The following is an 18648-nucleotide window of genomic DNA, read 5'->3' as shown; positions in this document are numbered from 1 at the left end:
GGGCTCGGAGAAGGAGGCCAGCGTGCTGGCGTTGGATAGGAAGCGCACGCGCTGCTCCTTCATGAGCTGACTCTCCCGCTGCCTTGGTCTCAGAGAACTGAGTGGCGATGACGACCAGGCACAGGTTGATCATGAAGAAGGAGCCGATCTGGGAGGGAGGGAGGTGTAACAGCGCATTTTGTAATAACTTGCTGAAATGCACACACACACACAGACACACACACACACACACACACACATACACACAGGTCTATCAACTGACTGAGAGGCATTCAGACACATACAGTTCCGCTGACAGTGAAGTGGCACTTACAATGATGAGGAGGATGAAGTAGATGAAGTTGTAGAAGGAGTGAGCATCCATCACAAAGTACATGATGTCCACCCATCCCTCCAAGGTGATCACCTAGGGAGACGAGGAGACAGAGACAAGGGAAAGAGGACAAAGAGAAAGAGAGAGAGAGAGAGAGAGAGAGACAGAGACAGAGACAGAGAATGAGCAAAATAAACCAACAAAAAAAGGAAGAGGACTCAAAATAATTGGATATAAAAAGAGAATATATGAGAGCATATTTTGCTGTTTAGAGTACCAGGGCTTAACAGAATAGGAAAAGACGAATCCCTGATATTTCTCATGGTGCTTCAACACGCGCACGCACGCACACACACACACACACTGGCACAAAACTGGAAGACATATGGGAGAGCTCATTCTTAGCCTGTGTCCTCTGAAAACTCCAACAATGGCTTTCCAGATGAAGTTAAGATAAGAAAACAGATGGGGTGGGCAAATTAAAACATCTCCGCTCTCGCTGTGTGGCTGCTGTGTCCCTAAATCCGTTCTGAAAGAGCTGTTCTTCTGCTACTGGAGCAATTGGCTTTTACACGGCCTTTACCTCGACTAGGGTGCCATAAACTGTGATCGAATGAATTATTGGGCGAAAGTGTCCAAATTGATTAAATCATGCAATTTCTTCAACACTGAGACTGTGAGACTACAAGCATATGCAGCAGAAATGCCCTGATGAAAGACTTGGTTTTATCCAGCACATTCAGAAAAATATTCATTGATTCTTGATGAAAAGTTCAACTTTGTGGGTCATCGTCAGTTTATTCTGGCTACACTAGGAAAGGTGTCTTCTGAGGATTGCAACCCCACACTGCCTCCTTTGACCACCAAATAAAAAATTAACAAATGGGAAAGTCTCTATAAATCCATATCGTGCTTTTCATTCATTCCCCCACAAGGCCTCTCGGACGCCGACGTCCACCTCTCACCTGGAAGATGGCAATCCAGGCGTAGCAGATATTGTCGAAGTTGATCGCGCCCTTGAAGGGGTTGACCCGGCCGGCGGAGCAGTTGGTGTAGTACTGGTTCCAGTTGACGCAGGTGGTGTTGTCGGTGCTGTTGTAGGAGTCCATGTCCAGCTTGCACTTCATGCCGGCCTCGTCGTACAGGGGCGGCACCGAGCTGCACTCCTGCATGCCGTTCTCCCGGGGCTGCGAGCAGATGAATGGGTTCTCGTCGTCGTTCTCCGTGTGGTAGTACTTCCCCAGCTCCAACGACAGGGGGCTATGGTTGGGTGGAGGAAACGAAAGTCAGCTTCACTCCTCTTCTAATCTAATTCCCCATTATGGCGCTACAGATAATTCTATATCTTATACTGTTTTATTTTGGTTTGACAGGGATGCATCATTTTACTTACATAAGAAAACAGTAATGCATACTACAGTTCGTATGCATTCCATACACACACAAACACACATACAGTACATCTGTTTATACCTACACACAAAATGCACTACCTATAAAACCAAAACCCAGCTAGCAGTCTTCAGCTACTTCTTGCAGATGAGTGGATGCATATAATGTATATCTATATCTACAGTACATAGTATATTCCTTCCGATTGTAGGTATGCAGGACTGAGTATGTGGTATGCTTGTGCATTTGTGTGTTAATATGCTATGCTACAGCACACCTCAGGCTTGCCTGACGGAGCATATCTCCGTTAAAGAATAAATGGTGTGTCTGTCAACACAGATTCTCCTCGCCGACAGTGTGACAGCCTCCTCCCGCCATGACACCACCTTTTACATGTAGCGCTCCCCTACTTAAATATCTGTACCGTATTGATGCCCACGTGACAATATGGGCCGCAGCCCACTTGTGTACGGTTGCCACTTGGGCTGAAGCCTGGTGAACATGAGACAAGTGATAAGTCTGTGTGACAATCACATTATCCTTGCGGGTGTATTGCCCGGCTTGTGGAATCCAAGAAGGGTCGTCGGAAGTTCAAAAGTTATGCGTCGCATCTGCATCGGTGAAGCGGTGTCATTTCCTCATCCCGTTGTGGCCACACCTTGAGAAAATACACGCCTTCTCCAAGTCTCTCCCTGTTAGAAAAAGCACTACTGCATGCAGAAGCCGTGCACATCCCAGGTGCAGGAATCCTTCTTTAATGACACAAAAAAATTAATGAAACACGCCGGCTTAGCGAGGCCTTTACGAGTGCGAGCTGTCGTAAAGGCTCTCGAGAGTAATGACTCAAAGAACATGAATAAGTTATGGCCGCCCATGTTGCATATAACCATGGGGCCGTGCGGGATCCGCGCTCATTACTCCAACACTGCCGCTCCTCTCCCCATTCATCACCAGCCGTGAGACTTTATAATGGTTAAACTAGTGGATGTACCGGGCGGTAAGCTGTCACCCGTGACCCGCTTCAACAGGATGGGGTCAAGGTTCCGCTCCGTCTCTACCTTGAACCTTCCCTGCGTTCTTCCACCCCGTTTGCAATCACATGTCGGCATAAGAATCTCCCGCTCGTAAAAACGGCGATATTAACGGCCGTGATCACGGCGGGAGCCTCAAAGGAGAAAATGAGCAATCAAGGTTTGCCGCGATAATAACTACAGTAAGGGAGCGCCACTGGAAAATCTGTGCAAGGTCACACCAAGCACGTGCATGCACACAGAAACAATCACTTAAAGTGGTAATCCGTCAGATTATTTTGTCAAAGAAATCCCATATTTAACACTTTAATTCGCTGGTACTTGATGGTCCAAGGCCATTCAATGCATTCACATCATGCTTCTCTACGTATGTGCTGTTTCCATTGTCGGTGGCAGGGTCCAGTTTTCCCGGCAAAGAACGCACTGATCGGGCGTGCGCAAGAAGTTTAATGTAGTCGTAGTGGGCCGTAGTAGTTTTGTAAACCGACGACCCTCTTAAAGCCAAGATGAGGGTAAACCTGGATTTTGGAGAAAAAAAAACAGCGCAGTTTCCAATGGAATCCTGGGACTTGTAGAGTAATCCACCCAACACAGACAATGTTATGGGTTGCCACTTTAAAATCCCAAACATCAGACACAAACGGAAGGGAAGGAAAGGGAAGGAAAAGGGGAAGGGAAGGGGAGGTAAGGAAGGGAAGGGGAGGGAAGGGAAGGGAAGGGAAGGAAGAGAAGGGAGGTCGCAGCTCACAAGGAGAAGTTGTCCTCCACGAAGCAGCGATTCCTCAGAAGCCCCGCCCACAGCTGCACTCCCACGATGCCGAAGATGAAGAAGACGAAGAAGCAGAGCAGCAGCACGTTGCCCAGCATGGGCAGCGTGTCCAGCAGCAGGGTCACCAGGATACGCATGCCTGCAAATCGACGGATAAGAGAAGTTCAAACAGGGGATGCGACGGTCGTCAATGAGTATGAATTTCTTGGCTTTTGTTTTTATTTGCATGAGGGGAAAAAAACACTATCAGATATGTTGGAACCACCCTGATGGAGATCAGGAGAAGGCTGGATGGAAATGTGCACATGACTGATATGACATGAGTTGGGTGGAGTAATACAAATGTGGACTTCATGCTCAGTGGAATCTTTAATTTGATTATATTGGAATGAATTTCACAGAACAGTTATTACTTAAATATATATAACATCAACACGACACATGTGAACAAACCCATCGACCCCCTAAGGGTGGTCTAGAAGACACACTGTGAAAAAGTAGATAAAGTATTGTGTGTGTGTGTGTGTGTGTGTGTGTGTGTGTTGCCTTTAAACACCCCTGTCTGTAGTCTTAATGCATCTTCCGTTCTGCCTGCTCTGGACAGTGTTTCCTCAACTTTTTGACAGCACCAAAGTCACACAAACGCTAACACACACACACACACACACACACACACACACACACACACACACACACACACACACACACACACACACACACACACACACACACACACACACACACACACACACACACACACACACACACACACACACACACACACACTCTCTTCCTCCCACACGTTCCCTCTTTGTTGCTATATCTGGCTGTGTCGCCCGGCAGCCACTGCTGGTGTTTTATTTTGCTTTCATCTCGGGCCTCAGAGCTATTCTTCTTTCTAACATTCTTCCTACAATAATCTGTCAAACTATGTAGTATAAAATAGTATAGTATATAACTCTATATACAAAAACTGTATATCTTCCCCTTCTATCAATCAATCAATCTATCTATCTATCTATCTATCTATCAATCAGTCTATCTATCTATCTACCTATCTATCAATCAGTCTATCTATCTATCAATCTATCAATCCATCTATCCATCCATTTATCAGTCTATCTATCAGTCTATCTATCAGTCTATCTATCAGTCTGTCTATCTATCTATCTATCTATCTATCTATCTATCTATCTATCTATCTATCTATCTATCTATCTATCTATCTATCTATCCATCCATCATCTATCTTCAAGTATTTTCAGATATTTTACTCTATATATATTACTCTCAGAACATGCATTACAATCTGATTTCTTTATCTTATCTTTTTATATTTTTCAATCATAAAAAATGATATAATTATAAAAGCAATATGTTATTATTAATATTGTATTCTATTAATATATTACCAGTAATAAATTATTATTATTAATTATTATTACTATTATTATTATTATTATTATTATTAATAATAATAATAATAATAATAATAATAATAATATGGTGATATTAATTAAGATTAACAAATAAATAAGAAATAAAATATTATTAATATTTGTTAAGAATGCTGTGCTGTACTGTGTTGCAGGTAGGGGTGTAATTTTCATTACATATGAGTTTATCTTTCTCTTTCCCCCACAGGAGCCAGGTGAGTTGGGCGTCAATAATGAGCAATATAATCTCTTTCCTATCGGGGGGGGTTTCTGGGTAATTGGAGAGGACCGGTCGATCCCCGCCAGAGTGCCAGAAGAGCCCCGTCTGCAAGGCTGACACAGAAAGAAAGGAGGAAGAGATGGAAGGATGGAGAGAGAGAGAGAGGGAGAGAGAGAGAGAGAGAGAGAGAGAGAGAGAGAGAGAGAGTGAGTGAGAAAGGGGATGGAGGAGAGCGCTACAGGGAGGGAGACAGATAATGAGAGTGAGAGAGAGACAGGGGGATTGGGTCTGTTACTGTGACGGCAGACCAGGCGGGAGAGGGAAGATGTTGTAGAATGAGAAAAGAGAAGAAAGGAGCAGAGAATAGAAGAGGAGGGGAGAGGAGAGGAGATGAGGGGAGAGGAGCTGAGGAAAGACGAAAAAGAGGAAGAAGGGGAATTGAGAGAAGAGAAGAGAAGAGAAGAGAAGAGAAGAGAAGAGAAGAGAAGAAAAAAGGAGAGGAGAGGAGACGAGGAAAGGGGAGGGAACAGAGGGGAGAAAGGGAAAGGAGAGGAAAGGAGAGAAGAGGAAGGTAGAAGGGGGGTGGGAGAGAGGAGATGAGGAAGGAGGGGAGGAGGCGAGAGAAACGGAGAGAAGAGGGAGAGGGAGAGGTAAAGGAAGGGAGAGAATGGAAGAGGAAAGGAGACGGCAGGAGATGGGGAAAGAGCAGACGAAAAGACGGCGGAGAAGGGCAGAGGAGAGCAGAAAAAGAGAGGGGAGGAAGAGGAAGAGGAAGAGGAAAGCTCAGCGTTCTCCATGCAGAGAGGAGGGAGCAGCAGCTCCCCAAAAAAAAAAAACCTCAGTTGGGACTGTGGAAATATGTTGTTATTACTTGCAGAATATTTCATAAATTATGACTTTTAAAATAATTTCAGTATTGCTTTCAGGGAGCTCAAGGCTCTTTCGGGGAGCTGCACCCTGCCTGGCTACAGGTTGTATTAAAACTGCCTTTGAGGATGAGGACAAAATCAAATATCACAATATTTACTGACGATTTTCACAATATTCCTAATTTGACTATTTTTTGCAATGGCTACCGCCCTACTCCCAACCCTGTGGGTCTCCCTCCCCGGCTGCTGCAAGAAATGTCTTAAATATAGAGAAGCAGGTTGAAGCACTACGTGTAGTAATAACTCGTAATACCGTCCTTATTGATGGAGCCCGACATCCACACAACTCAGCTTTTAGTTGTTGTGATGTTCACGCATCATTCTGGTTTTTATTGTCGGCGGAACGGATCGAGATGAATGCCCCTCGCAGCGCGGCCCCGCGCAGTTATCGGAAACCGCGATGCATCTGATCGCGTCGTAAATCGAAAAGAAGGCTTTCAAAGGCGTTCCACCGGGGCTTTCACAGGGATGCTGAAAGTTATAAATGTTTGCGCTTTAAGGCTGTGTGAAGGATGCGGGGGGGGGAAAAACAACAACACCAAAAAAAAAAAAAAAGAAAACACCGCCGCCGCCACGGACGACTTAGCACCACGAATAACTTAGCACGCAGAGTTATGTAAAGTAAAACTGAGTCATGGGCTCCGGTGATTTGTTGCTGCTCGCCCGGGACGGTAACGTCATCCCGTTAACATAATCGCCTTGAACTCTCAAAGAAAAGGGTATTTACAAAAATTTCGGCTGGCTGCTGGGAGGTGTGGAGAGTAATGCTTCCTGACAGGCCCGACTTTCTGCCGACAACAGCACTTCCTCCATCACCCTCCCTCCCTCTCTCTCTCTCTCTCTCTCTCTCTCTCTCTTTGTATGTCTCGCTCTCTTTCTCTTTCCCGAGTTCACTTTTGATATCTTGCTATTTGCTCTCGCCCTCTCTGTCTCTCTCTCTCTCTCTCTCTCTCTCCCAGTCGCATTCTCGCACTGTGTTTCTCACTCCATTTTGGGTCATTAATCAGCAATCCCGGTGTGCGCACACATTTATACAGGCATAGGAATGCACACACATGCACGCTAACATTGAGCGGCGGCTTCCTGGAAGGATGGCCCTGGTAGCGCAGTGCGCTGAGCTGTTAGGATGCTGCTTAGTGGCGGATAAACTAGTGACAGAGGCTGGGATTAGTGTCTGCTGCAGTCAGAAGCAGAATGGACTGTTCTCGCAGGCTGCGATCCACTGTTGAGATAGTCAGCCCGGGATTTAATACCCGACTTGCATACGCTGTTTTTTTTTTTTCGATGTAGACCTCCTACTTGATAATGATGGGAGAGCTGCAATCCCAGGACAGCGGGGGTGCGGGCAATTTATGTATTCATAGATATACACGTCTTTGCTCCTGGATTTGATATTCAGTTTATTTACCAACAGGGAGTTGCATTAAATGATTGCGGTTTAGGAGGAAGCACCCCGAGAAATTTGCAGAATTCCATTAGAGCTTATTTTCAAGACCCAGGAGAAGAGCAATATCATCTATTTTCAACTTTAAAGTGGCCAAAAATATAACTCCTGAGTTGCTACAGTATGTGGTCCCTAGAACCAACTCCAACGCTTCTCTGTATCTGAGAACGCTGTTTCATTTGGAATTGAGATTCTCCATGAATTTCTATTCAGGCTCACTAGGGGGCGTGGCCAATGAGCACATCGGCGGTACATCGGAGCCCGGCCTCTCAAATCGCCCGATTGCAATGTTCTCAAAAAATTGGTTTTACGGACCCCATAACAACTCAGGGAGTGAGTATTTTCATGGTAAAATACCATCTGTATTTGGTGAATGATTAAGATTCAAGCAGCACTATGTAACTTTTGGTGTTTGGGATTTGGCGCCCCCCACTGTTTCTGAGTGCAGTTGCACTTTTCACCATTGCGGAAAAACACAGCTCGGTGTCCATAAGTCATTTTCATTTGCCAGACAAATTTGGACTTTATATGTCACGTTTCAATAACAGCCTATGTTACAAGCGCAGATATAATGTACACCTAGGTTACAGCCACTGCTTTAGCGAGCCGGTGTAGGCACCAGATGTGCTCGGCCTGGCAGATCGGCTCGCCCGCAGGAGTCAGAGGGTGAGATAAACACGTGGTGCAATGAGAGTGAGTTGAGCTGAGGGACGAGCTGAGAGTGGTGCCGGCAGCCCCACCGGAGTCTCATCCGCGCCCCGGGGAGGTGGAGCGCTACGTTTTGTATGAGCATTATTACCGGACATTTTGACCAGTACGTTTATAACTCGTGGTTTCTTTCAAATACATTTCATCGAGCGAAAAAAACTTAATTACCGGAGCCAAATATCAGGGAAGTAATATAGTGCCGTAAAGCGTAACACATTTTTCTTACGGTTTCGTACCCAAACACAGAAGTTACTTAGTGCAAGAACAGCCGTTCGGGGAGGAGGGCGGGGGAGCAACACAGTGGTGCTTTGAGTCAAGGGTGCCCACACTTTTTCAGCTTGCGAGCTACTTTTAAAATTACCAGGTCAAAATCATCTACCAGCATTAAAAAATGCTAAATATATTTATTGATATATACACTATGTATACTTCCGGGCGTAGCCGAAAGAAGAAGAAGAAGAGGAATATACTGAGTGTACTTATATATACAATAATGTTGGCGTACCTTGCATCACTGCATGAACCTTTACGGCACAATACAATTAAATAAATTTATGGTCACATACTCTGATGACTTGCACTGAACGGAGTCGACCAGGGTTGCATAGTCGGGACAGAAGCTGCTGGAAGCCAGCCTCAAGCAGATTCCAAATGATCATCCGGCATGGTGAAACGCTATTTGGACTTAATAATCTTCATGTGGGAAAAGGCTGACTCGCATAAATAAGTAGAGCCGAATAATGCAGTCAAGGGTAGCACATTTCCTCATGTTTGGGTACTTTTCCTCTGTGAGTAAGTTCCAAAACTGTCCATGAGCCCTGGACTTCAGCTGAATGTCAGCCTGTAGTGTCAACATCTCATCCTCCACTGCAGACCAGTTCAGGTGGAACAGTGTTGCAATTTTTGATGCGAGTGAATCAACCTCAATATCTTCCCTAAATGGGCAGCACATAAATATAGCGATTGGCTCGAGTAAAGCAAAGTCTTGAAACCGTTTGTCAAAGTCTGACAGACAGTTTTCAATGTGCTCTGTGCAGCGCGCACTGTCAAGTTGCGCACACGCCTTCCCTTGGGTCTACAGCTCTGATGCGAGGTTTTGAAAGTTCCCCCAAATCATGGCGCTGCAGCTTTGAGGGAAGAAGTTGCATTTTTCATTTGAAAGCCTTAACTAAACTGATCATGTTGACCACGGTTTTGTCTTTTCTTTGCAGCTCTGTACTAAGCCCATTCAACATGTTGGTCAGATCAGTTAAAAATGCCAAGTCTTGCCGCCACTGATCGTCATCAAGTTGCTTGTATTCTGCATTTTTACTGACACGGAGAAACTCCTTTATCTCCGGACAGAGCTCTCGAAATCTCTGCAGGAATTTTCCCCTACTAAGCCCTCTCACGTCAGTGTGTAGCAAGAGGTCAGAGTAGCTGCAGCCTCCTCCAGATGTGCACGGAACAGCCGTCTTTGAAGAGATCTCGCTCGAACAGAACAGGCGATTTTCGTTGCCACATCCATTATCTCTTTCATGTTGAGCATTTTTGCACATAACGCCTGTTGGTGTATTATGCAGTGGTGGTTGAGGAAGTCGGGGGAAGCATCGGCCTCCCTGCACTTGGTAATAAATCCATTCAAGCGGCCCACCACTGTGGGCGCACCGTCCGTGGTGATTGACATCAATTCACACACTGGGAGCTGGGTTTTCTCGCTAAAGTTTTTGAAAGACTGAAAAATGTCCTCTCCCCGCCTGTCTTCCTCCATGGGCAGTATCGTCAACAGCTCCTCTTTTGCAGTCATATCTGTAAACTCCATCCGAATAAAAACGCACAATTGTGCTGTATCACTTATGTCCGTAGACTCGTCTAATTGCAATGAGAAACACTCGCGGTCCACGATGTCCTTCCGATGTAACTGTCTGTGTCACAATATCGCCCATTACTTCACGGCGCCGTGTAACTGTACTTCTTTATAGCTGAAGAGCTTTGATTGAAGATAACACTTCTAGTTTATTTTAAAAGTCCCAAAACAGCGAGTCAGCTGCCTCAACTGAAGGCCTCTTTTACCATCTCCCCATCTCGGAAGGACTTCTTACGCTTAACGATGGAGCGACTCACCCGGAACGGCGCTCCGGTGGCTGCCTGTGCTTTTGGATTCAGCTGTGTGAACAATGAACGCCGTCCCATCAACTGCGATTTCAGCTCAGTCACCCTTCTCTTCCTCGGCTCGCTTTTCGGAGGAAAAGTGTCGTGGCTTTTGTGAACAGTTCGAAAGTGCCTTTCCAAATCTCCCTTTTTTGGGATAGCTACAGTAGACTGACAGATCAGGCAAACGCACTTTTATGACGTGGTGAAAAAAAAGTCCTCCTCCCATTCCGCATGGAAGTGGTAAGCTTTTGGTTTTTTACTTGGTCCGGCTCCCCCACTCAATTTTTATGTCCCTTCTTTAGTAGATATAAATTGGAAGGCTAAGTACATTTAGTCATTTAGCTAAGTAGGTCACTTAGCTCGCTGTAGTTTTGCGGTAGCTCACGGAAGAGAGGAGATCGAAGTAGCTGTGATTGTAACCCACACTGGCCGCCCTGTACGTCAATCAAGTGGAGAATGCCAAATGGAGGATAGATGATAGGCTAACATCTAAAAAAAAAAATTGTTTGAATGGCACGCGATCTACTCTACCTTTGTGATCTACCGGTCGATCGCGATCGACATATTGGGCACCCCCGCTTTAAGTGAATGATTTACACCCTTAAAGAGGATTATTCCCCTTTCTGAGCCTTAATCATTCACCCGTAAATCAATACAGACTAAACTATATTAGCTGCCTGTCTTCTCAACACCCTAACCCCAAAGAAACATGGACATCATGAAAGGAAACTCCTGTTTATCTCACAGATTAAAATACTGCTTGCACGGGGCCGCGCAGGTCCCGCTCGTCCCAGGTGATCAACATTTCATTTTCAGTCACCATCAACTCCACCATCTGCCCCGCATGGCCTCTCCAACCTCACATGTCGCGGGCAGGCGTCGGGTTCCAGCCTGGCTGGAAGGCAGGTGGCGGCGTGAGATCGTGGGAGCCATCTGTCGGAGAGCAGATTAAGGCTCTGCCGTCCCGTTCAGGTCTGGCTCAAGGGCGGCCCGACCAGCCTGGCAATCTGAGAACTGTGAGCTAATGGGCTTTTCAGAGTGTCGCGCGCGGAGCTTACACCTGTGTCTCTCCTTATCTGCTCCGACTGGACGCTAACTACTGTTGTCTGAGGGGAGAATGAACTATGGGATGGCAAAAAGGAATGGCTGCGGGGGAAGATAAACTGGCCGACAGTTTAATTTAGAGCAGAAATGTGTGTTTTGCAAAACCGCAAGGACCGAGGGGAGAGAGGGAATCTCTTTCCGTCCAAAATGCAGATAAATACGGACTATGAAATGCAACTTCCACGGTTTAAGTCCTGACATACTGCAGCCCCTTACAGAGCAACTACGACACAAAATAAAAATCCAGCTGGATCCCGATGATTCCATTTGTATCCACATGCTTGAATTTTTCCGTCACAGTTGATATTACACAGCGTACAGAAAAATTTAATTCCGATTCATTCGAAGTGACACGTTTTCTGCTGCTTCCCATCCTGGATTGAAACAAAAAGGTCGGTTTGAGTGTCCGTCTCGGCGGATCCCACCGGCTCTTCGACGTCGCCCCAGCAGTGAATGGGGATGACTTTGCCTCAAACCGAAAAAGCGCCGCACGCAAATGCGACCAACGCCGCCTTAGCGGCCCGGATCCGAGGTGAACGGAACGAGGGGGTGGGGGGCGTTGCTCAAATGCGGTTTTAATTCCAGCACCGAGGCTCGGCCGACAATGTCCAGCTGGAAGAATGTACGAGCGGATAGGCAGTGGGGAGGAGGTGGTGGTGGTGGTGTTATCACCTCTCAGCTTAACTCGGGTGGAACTATCATGTCTTCCAGCCACTTCCTGTGTGTTCCTCGGTACACGTCCCTACGTCACACGAAGAGAGCATGGCTGGTCTCTATTTTTGGCCCCTGGTCTCATTAAGCCGATGGGGATGTGGCTGTGGAGTCCTGGGCGATCATTGTGTACGTGTCCAGTGATAATCACCTATCGACTGGCACGCTCACGCCGCCGGCGCCAGACCCATCAGTCATCGCCGCCTTGTTCCCCGAGGCTTTCTCCCCCGCGAGCGGCCGTGTTTGATTTATCAGCGGCGAGGAACAGATGCAGGATGAGGGAAGGGTCTAGTCCCACTTTTCCAATTCACTCTGTTCACCTTTTTCGGGCCCCTTGATTCATCCCTTTTGACGTAGAGCAACTTGTCACGGCATGTAAGAACCGAGGGGCGGTCGGGCGACGCAAAAGACCGGGCGACGCAAATGGTGGTTTGTCGATTTGGACTGTGGCCGGTCAGCCCCGACGCCAAAACATGCCATTTGTGGGGATCCTGTTCCCTTCCGAACATCCGCTGAGCTGTTACGATGGAGGATTTGGCATTTCGACAAGGAGCAAACGCCACCACGTTGTTTTAAGGATTGTCTCCCGTAGATACTTGCCGAGATGTCCTTACCACGACCTCACACGGTACATCTACTGTACGCCACCCAAGGTGCTGCCGCCGGATACAAAAAAAAACGGTGACGTGGGCTGCATTTCTAAGTCCTCCCGTAATCCCTGAGGACGGCCGCTCAACAGCATTACTGAGACCCCGGACCAGAGGTTTGTCAGAACTGCGACGCGTCGGTCAATCCCAGGCCAAGCACAGCTCCTTTGGAGGGGGGGGGTAGGACGTGACGGTAATAGCCAATGAGGTGGCAGACGGTGGGCGGTGGCGGAGCGCGAATATTTGTCCCTGTCGGGTTTGGCGGTGCGGTGATGAGGCCTGCAGAATGTATCTGTCACTTCCACGGGAGGGGCTGCCATGTGAGCGCATCAATCAACGCCAAGCCCAGGAGGTGTGGACAGCAGACCAGGAACAGTTTGATTATTAAGAGAAGCCGGGGGGGGGGTGGGCTGAGGGGGGGGGGGGGGGAAGTGGGATGTACGTGTTGTGTGTGGTGTGTCTGTCTGTCTGTCTGTCTGTCTCTGTCTGTCTGTCTGTCTGGCTGTGTGTGTGTGTGGTGTGTGTGTGTGTGTGTGTGTGTGTGTGTGTGTGTATGGTTGGACACAGACGGACACACACACTTTGCTGGACTAACAGAGCTTGCGACGTAGAAATAATTAACACAGTTAATCTATTTTTTGCCACTGTAATTGGTTTTCAGATTTTATGCTGAGAAAATATGAAAAAACATAGGTTTAACAAATTAAAGTATTTTTTAAGTCCCCCCCTGATAAATCCTAGAGACTGGTAAATACCAACTGACAAAAGTGCTCCAACATAATAAATAAAACAAATAACTCTGAGCACGGTACCCGAAAGCGACCAGAGTATCCATGGCATTGCAGCCCCGTAAATCACCTTGTGACCTTCATTTGAAGGCCTTGCTATCGGTCCAGGGGGTGGAGGCGTGGGTGGGGGTGTGGATGGGGGTTCCCAAAAGACAAATGTGAGCCCAGCGTAATGGGCTGAACTCCCACAAAATCAAACCTCTCTGTCCCCCAGTGACATTTTCCCCCCGCAAGACCCAGACCAGACCAAATCATGCACTAGGTTAATGTCCCTATTAGACCTGTGATTAGGATGAGGGATAGCGGGCGACCTAATGAAAGTGTTTGTGTGTGTGTGTGTGTGTGTGTGTGTGTGTGTGTGTGTGTGTGTGTGTGTGTGTGTGTGTGTGTGTGTGTGTGTGTGTGGGCCATCATCAGAGTGCAGACCCCTACAGGGGATTTGATTGAGCACTGGGGTTTATGTCCAGCCTGCACACACGCACACGCACACGCACACGCACACACACACACACACAAACACACACACACGCACACGCGCGCACACACACACAAGCCCACACACGCACACGCACACACGCACATGCACACACTCACAACTGCATAACAGCTGGACTAAAGTTGTCTCCTCTGAACAATTGAGGAGCTAATGACAGAGTTAAGATCCATATTAAAATTTTAAATAAACACTTGGTCAGTGGTGTGTGTGTGTGTGTTGTGTGTGTGCGTGTGTGCGTGCGCGCGTGCGTGCACGTGCGTGTGTGTGTGTGTGTGTTGGATGCTGTGCTGGGTTTGAAATAAGGTCTTCCTATTCAATTTTGCAGCACGTGCACGCTGGGGAAATTCCATCCCCTGCTTAAACACCAAGAGGGTGAGCGATGGGTGGCAGAGGGAGGCCCGGGGGTGAGGGTGAGGTGAGGAGGGGGGGGTAAACACGATTCCTCAGGGTTATGAGGTTATTTGCATGAGAGATTTGTATATCGTTATCGAAACTAATGTTTGCTGCCGACTCGGGTGGCGAACGGCGCCCCCTCTAATAAGAGGCAGTGGGGAGGGAAATGACGTATAAATCAGTTGCGCTCCCCACATCTCCGCGGGGGCTGGGGGGCGATTATTGAGGACGTGAGGAAAACTAAAGGGCGGGTCGCCCTCGTCCCCGCGGTCTAAGTCTGAATTCTACGGCAGCAAAAGGGAATCCAAGACAATCTGAACGTGACACAACACGAGATGCTGTTCTCGACCCTGAACAACTCAAAAAGTCTCAACCATCATTTATAACTGTTCATGGCACGGCCGCGCCACCTCTTCACTGGTGAGAATCTTACCACTCTGCTGCAGGTTCTGCATTGTGCTTGATTACAGTTCCAATGGGGCAAACATTTAAGCATAAAAAAAACAACATATTAAATATCCTTTTCGAAAATGAGAAGCTCACAATGTAAGCAGTTCCCGAGGTCATATTTTTCAGGTCTCTTACTAAAGAACAACTCAATAACGAGACTAGCAACAGGAATTTGCGGCGCTTCCGACTGGCAACCTGGCAACGTTATGATTTGGATGTACAGAAGCAATCCAAAGTAGATATTATAATTACTTAAAATGTGTAGAAAGAAAGACATATGTGACTCTAAAGAGAGTTTCTGGTCATCGCCAAGGAGATACAACGTGCTTTTTAAGGCTTGAACCTTTGCCCCATTGTCCTACATTTAAGCACAGGGAGAAGCTGCAACAGGGCGGTAAGCTTGATGTGAAGCAACATTTTAAAAGGGCCTGGGTTGAATGAAAAACAGCAAAACTATTCTTTAAGCTGTCCTCAATGTCGAAAAGAAACCAGTTCAAACAGAACTATGTGTGGCGTGGCCGCTTTTAAACTACAAACGGTTCATTAAACAACATGGCTGAGAGGGTCAGGAAAGGCAGTTTGAGGACAGCGGGTACACGGGTGGGCGGATTCAGTATGTATGTGTGTGTGTGTGTGTGTGTGTGTGTGTGTGTGTGTGTGTGTGTGTGTGTGTGTGTGTGTGTGTGTGTGCATAAGTGCATGTGTGCGCGCGCTTGTGTGTGCACGCTTGGTTGCGTGCGCTTGTGTGTGTGTGTGTGTGTGTGTGTGTGTGTGCGCGTGCGTGTGTGTGAGATCAGGACTCACTTGGCACTCGGTTGATGGCCCTCAACGGCCGCAGCACACGCACCGTCCTCACTGCAGAGAAGCTGACGTTCTGCAGGTTGAGGGAGTATTCCAGCATCCTGCAGCGAAAGAGCGAGAGAGAGCGAGAGAGAGAGAGAGAAGGCATTTACAAAACGTTAAAGGTACAATACAGTGACATAGACAGCGGTAATATTAATAATAAGCTCTATAGAAACACCGCTTTACAAAGTGCCTCTAATGGCACGTATGGAAAACAAACAAGCCAGTGAGTACCATAACAAAGCAATGCAAGTGCCTTCATTACGCCGCGTTTAATTTATCTACAAATGCCTCCGGATGCCGTTGGGGAATAGATTAAAAATAAAAAATAAATAAAAAAACGTACAGCAATATAACGGCAATAAGATGTCGCCAATTACACAATGTATGTTCAACATATTTTACATTGCTATCGTTGGGACCGAGAGCAATTAATCTGCTGTAGTAAGGGATCGCTTGCTACTCAACAGGTGTTTGCTTTGTGGATGGATGGATGGATGGATGGATGGATGGATGGATAGATGGATGACACAAAAAGGCCTGAGTGCCTTTGCCGTTTTTTTAATGATATATGTAGCCAATTCTCTGCCAAACATCATTTAAGCACCGTAACCATCCATTTGTGCAATTATGTGAACATGTCCAGTACGGGGCCGTTCACTTAATTACTCAAAAAAGAAAGAACCATGCTTTCGGTGCCCACACAGCACCCCTCCTCTGCAAAGCGCCAACAGCCACTTAGTGTCCGTGCACGCCGGGGTGGAGGTGCACGTGCACAGAACGAAACGAGATCGACCAATCAGAAGTCGGAAACTACATATCGTCAAGTGTTCATACCTGTACATACAGTACACGTACATTTGTTTATTCATCTACTGTAAATATTCAATATTTCAAGATGTATTTATTTATCAGTACTGTTTGCCGCTCATTTCGCCTTTTTGTAAATACAGTTTATTACAGCTCCCACCAAATGTAATGTATGCATACAAGGAGTCAAATTCCTTTTATGTGTAAAGATACTTGGCCCATCAAACCCTGATTCAGATTCCGATGTTCTCTGGTAAACACTCGTCTTTTGTGTTTTGCAATTTGTTTTATTTATATGTAAATGAAGGGAAAAAATGTTTGGGAATAGCCACTTGGAGCCAGCTATTCCCCATCACTGACGCCACACACACACACACACACACACACACACACACACACACACACACACACACACACACACACACACACACACACACACACACACACACACACACACACACACACACACACGCGTGGGTACATACAGACACACAAACATAGAACAGGCATAGGTTCAGGCTCAGCAGGTCAAGAAATCACTTCTTGTTTCATACCTGGTGTTAATCATCAATCCTCTCTCTCTCTCTCTCTCTCTCTCTCTCTCTCTCTGTCTCCCTCCCTCCCTCTCTCTCCCTCCCTTTTCCCTCTCTCTCGCTCGATGCGTGTGTGCAGCAGATGTTGTGCACATGTGCGACCAGGGGAGAGAGGCATGCATCTGAAGGAATTCCCTCCTTGCACCGACTCCAAGTCTGTCCGTCCGTCTGTCCTCGCAAACTCACAACACATGTGCACGGCTCCGTGCACTTCCAAGTATGAGAAATTCCCTCAACAATAGTGTGTGTGTGTTCGTGTATGTGTGTGTGTGTTTGTTTGTGTTTGTATGTGTGTGTTCGTGTATGTGTGTGTTTGTGTGTGTGTGTGTGTGTGTGTGTGTGTGTGTGTGTGTGTGTGTGTGTGTGTGTGTGTGTGTGTGCGCGTGTGTGTGTGTGTGCGTGTGTGGCAGTTCTAGTCATTTTTCATTGGAACAGGAGTTTTTTTTCTGTTGGAAGCAAAACAGTTACAGTATACAGTACTGTAAGTCACCGACACGAAACACAGAATCACACACACACACACACACACACACACACAAACACACACTGATAAACTCACACACACACACACACACACACACACACACACACACACACACACACATATATCAGTAAACAGATAGGAGGACATCATCAAGCAGCCCTCCCATCACCAGCGGTGCAACGTGGGGCCACCGGCATCCCACGGTTGGTGGCACGGCGGTACAATGCTTGCTGTGCTGCCTCACAGCAAGATAGTCCTGCGTTTGACCCCCCCGTTGTGTTGGGCGGGGGGGGGATCCCGTGTCTCCCGATTAGGGGCCTTTCCATGTAGAGTTCACATGGGGTTTCCTCCATATAACATCAGTAAGAACCCTCAACAAAAACATGCAAAAAGATCGTCATCTGACCAGTGATGGACATTTGGAATTGGTCCCCAGGTGCATCGCTGTATGCTGCCCACTGCTTCTGGCCTGCCCCCCGGGAGGAAGGATGAGTGGGTATTGGTTAAAAGCAGAGAAAAATTTTCACCGGCCACCGTGTGTGTGTGTGTGTGTGTGTGTGTGTGTGTGTGTGTGTGTGTGTGTGTGTGTGTGCGTGTGCGTGCGCCTGTGTGTGTGTGTGTGTGCGTGCGCCTGTGTGTGTGTGTTCCTGTGTGCGTGTGTGTGTGTGCCATGTGTGTGCCGTGTGATGAATAAAGATTCTTCTCTTCTTCAGTTCCACCTCCTGGAGCTGGAACACCAAACCGCTGGCTGTCTAACGTGCTGCAATGGCCTCCGCAGACCTTCCCATGGTGGAATGAATGTATTGCGTGATCGCAAAAAATGGCAAGGAAACAAAAAAAACGTCCCTAATGGAGTACGCACGGACCGATGGACCCATGTAAACAGGGGCGCACGAGACGGATGAAGAACGAGACGAAAAAAACAACCAAAAAAAAAAAAAAAACAGCCCTAGC

General features: G+C 47.1%; 1 protein-coding gene across 1 annotated transcript in view; it reads right to left on the bottom strand.

The window, feature by feature from the left end:
• The window catches only part of cacna1g (calcium channel, voltage-dependent, T type, alpha 1G subunit), a 121502-nt gene that overhangs the window by 83138 nt on the left and 19716 nt on the right, over nucleotides 1–18648 (bottom strand). Inside the window, 6 exon segments of the mRNA XM_080021235.1 lie at nucleotides 27–81; nucleotides 83–148; nucleotides 314–406; nucleotides 1279–1573; nucleotides 3485–3644; nucleotides 15769–15866. Coding sequence (XP_079877361.1) covers nucleotides 27–81; nucleotides 83–148; nucleotides 314–406; nucleotides 1279–1573; nucleotides 3485–3644; nucleotides 15769–15866 — 767 coding nt within the window.

The sequence above is a fragment of the Zeus faber genome (genome assembly GCF_960531495.2).
Source record: "Zeus faber genome assembly, chromosome: 20".
Classification (NCBI taxonomy): domain Eukaryota; kingdom Metazoa; phylum Chordata; class Actinopteri; order Zeiformes; family Zeidae; genus Zeus; species Zeus faber.
This window is presented reverse-complemented; position numbering and strand designations above follow the sequence as displayed.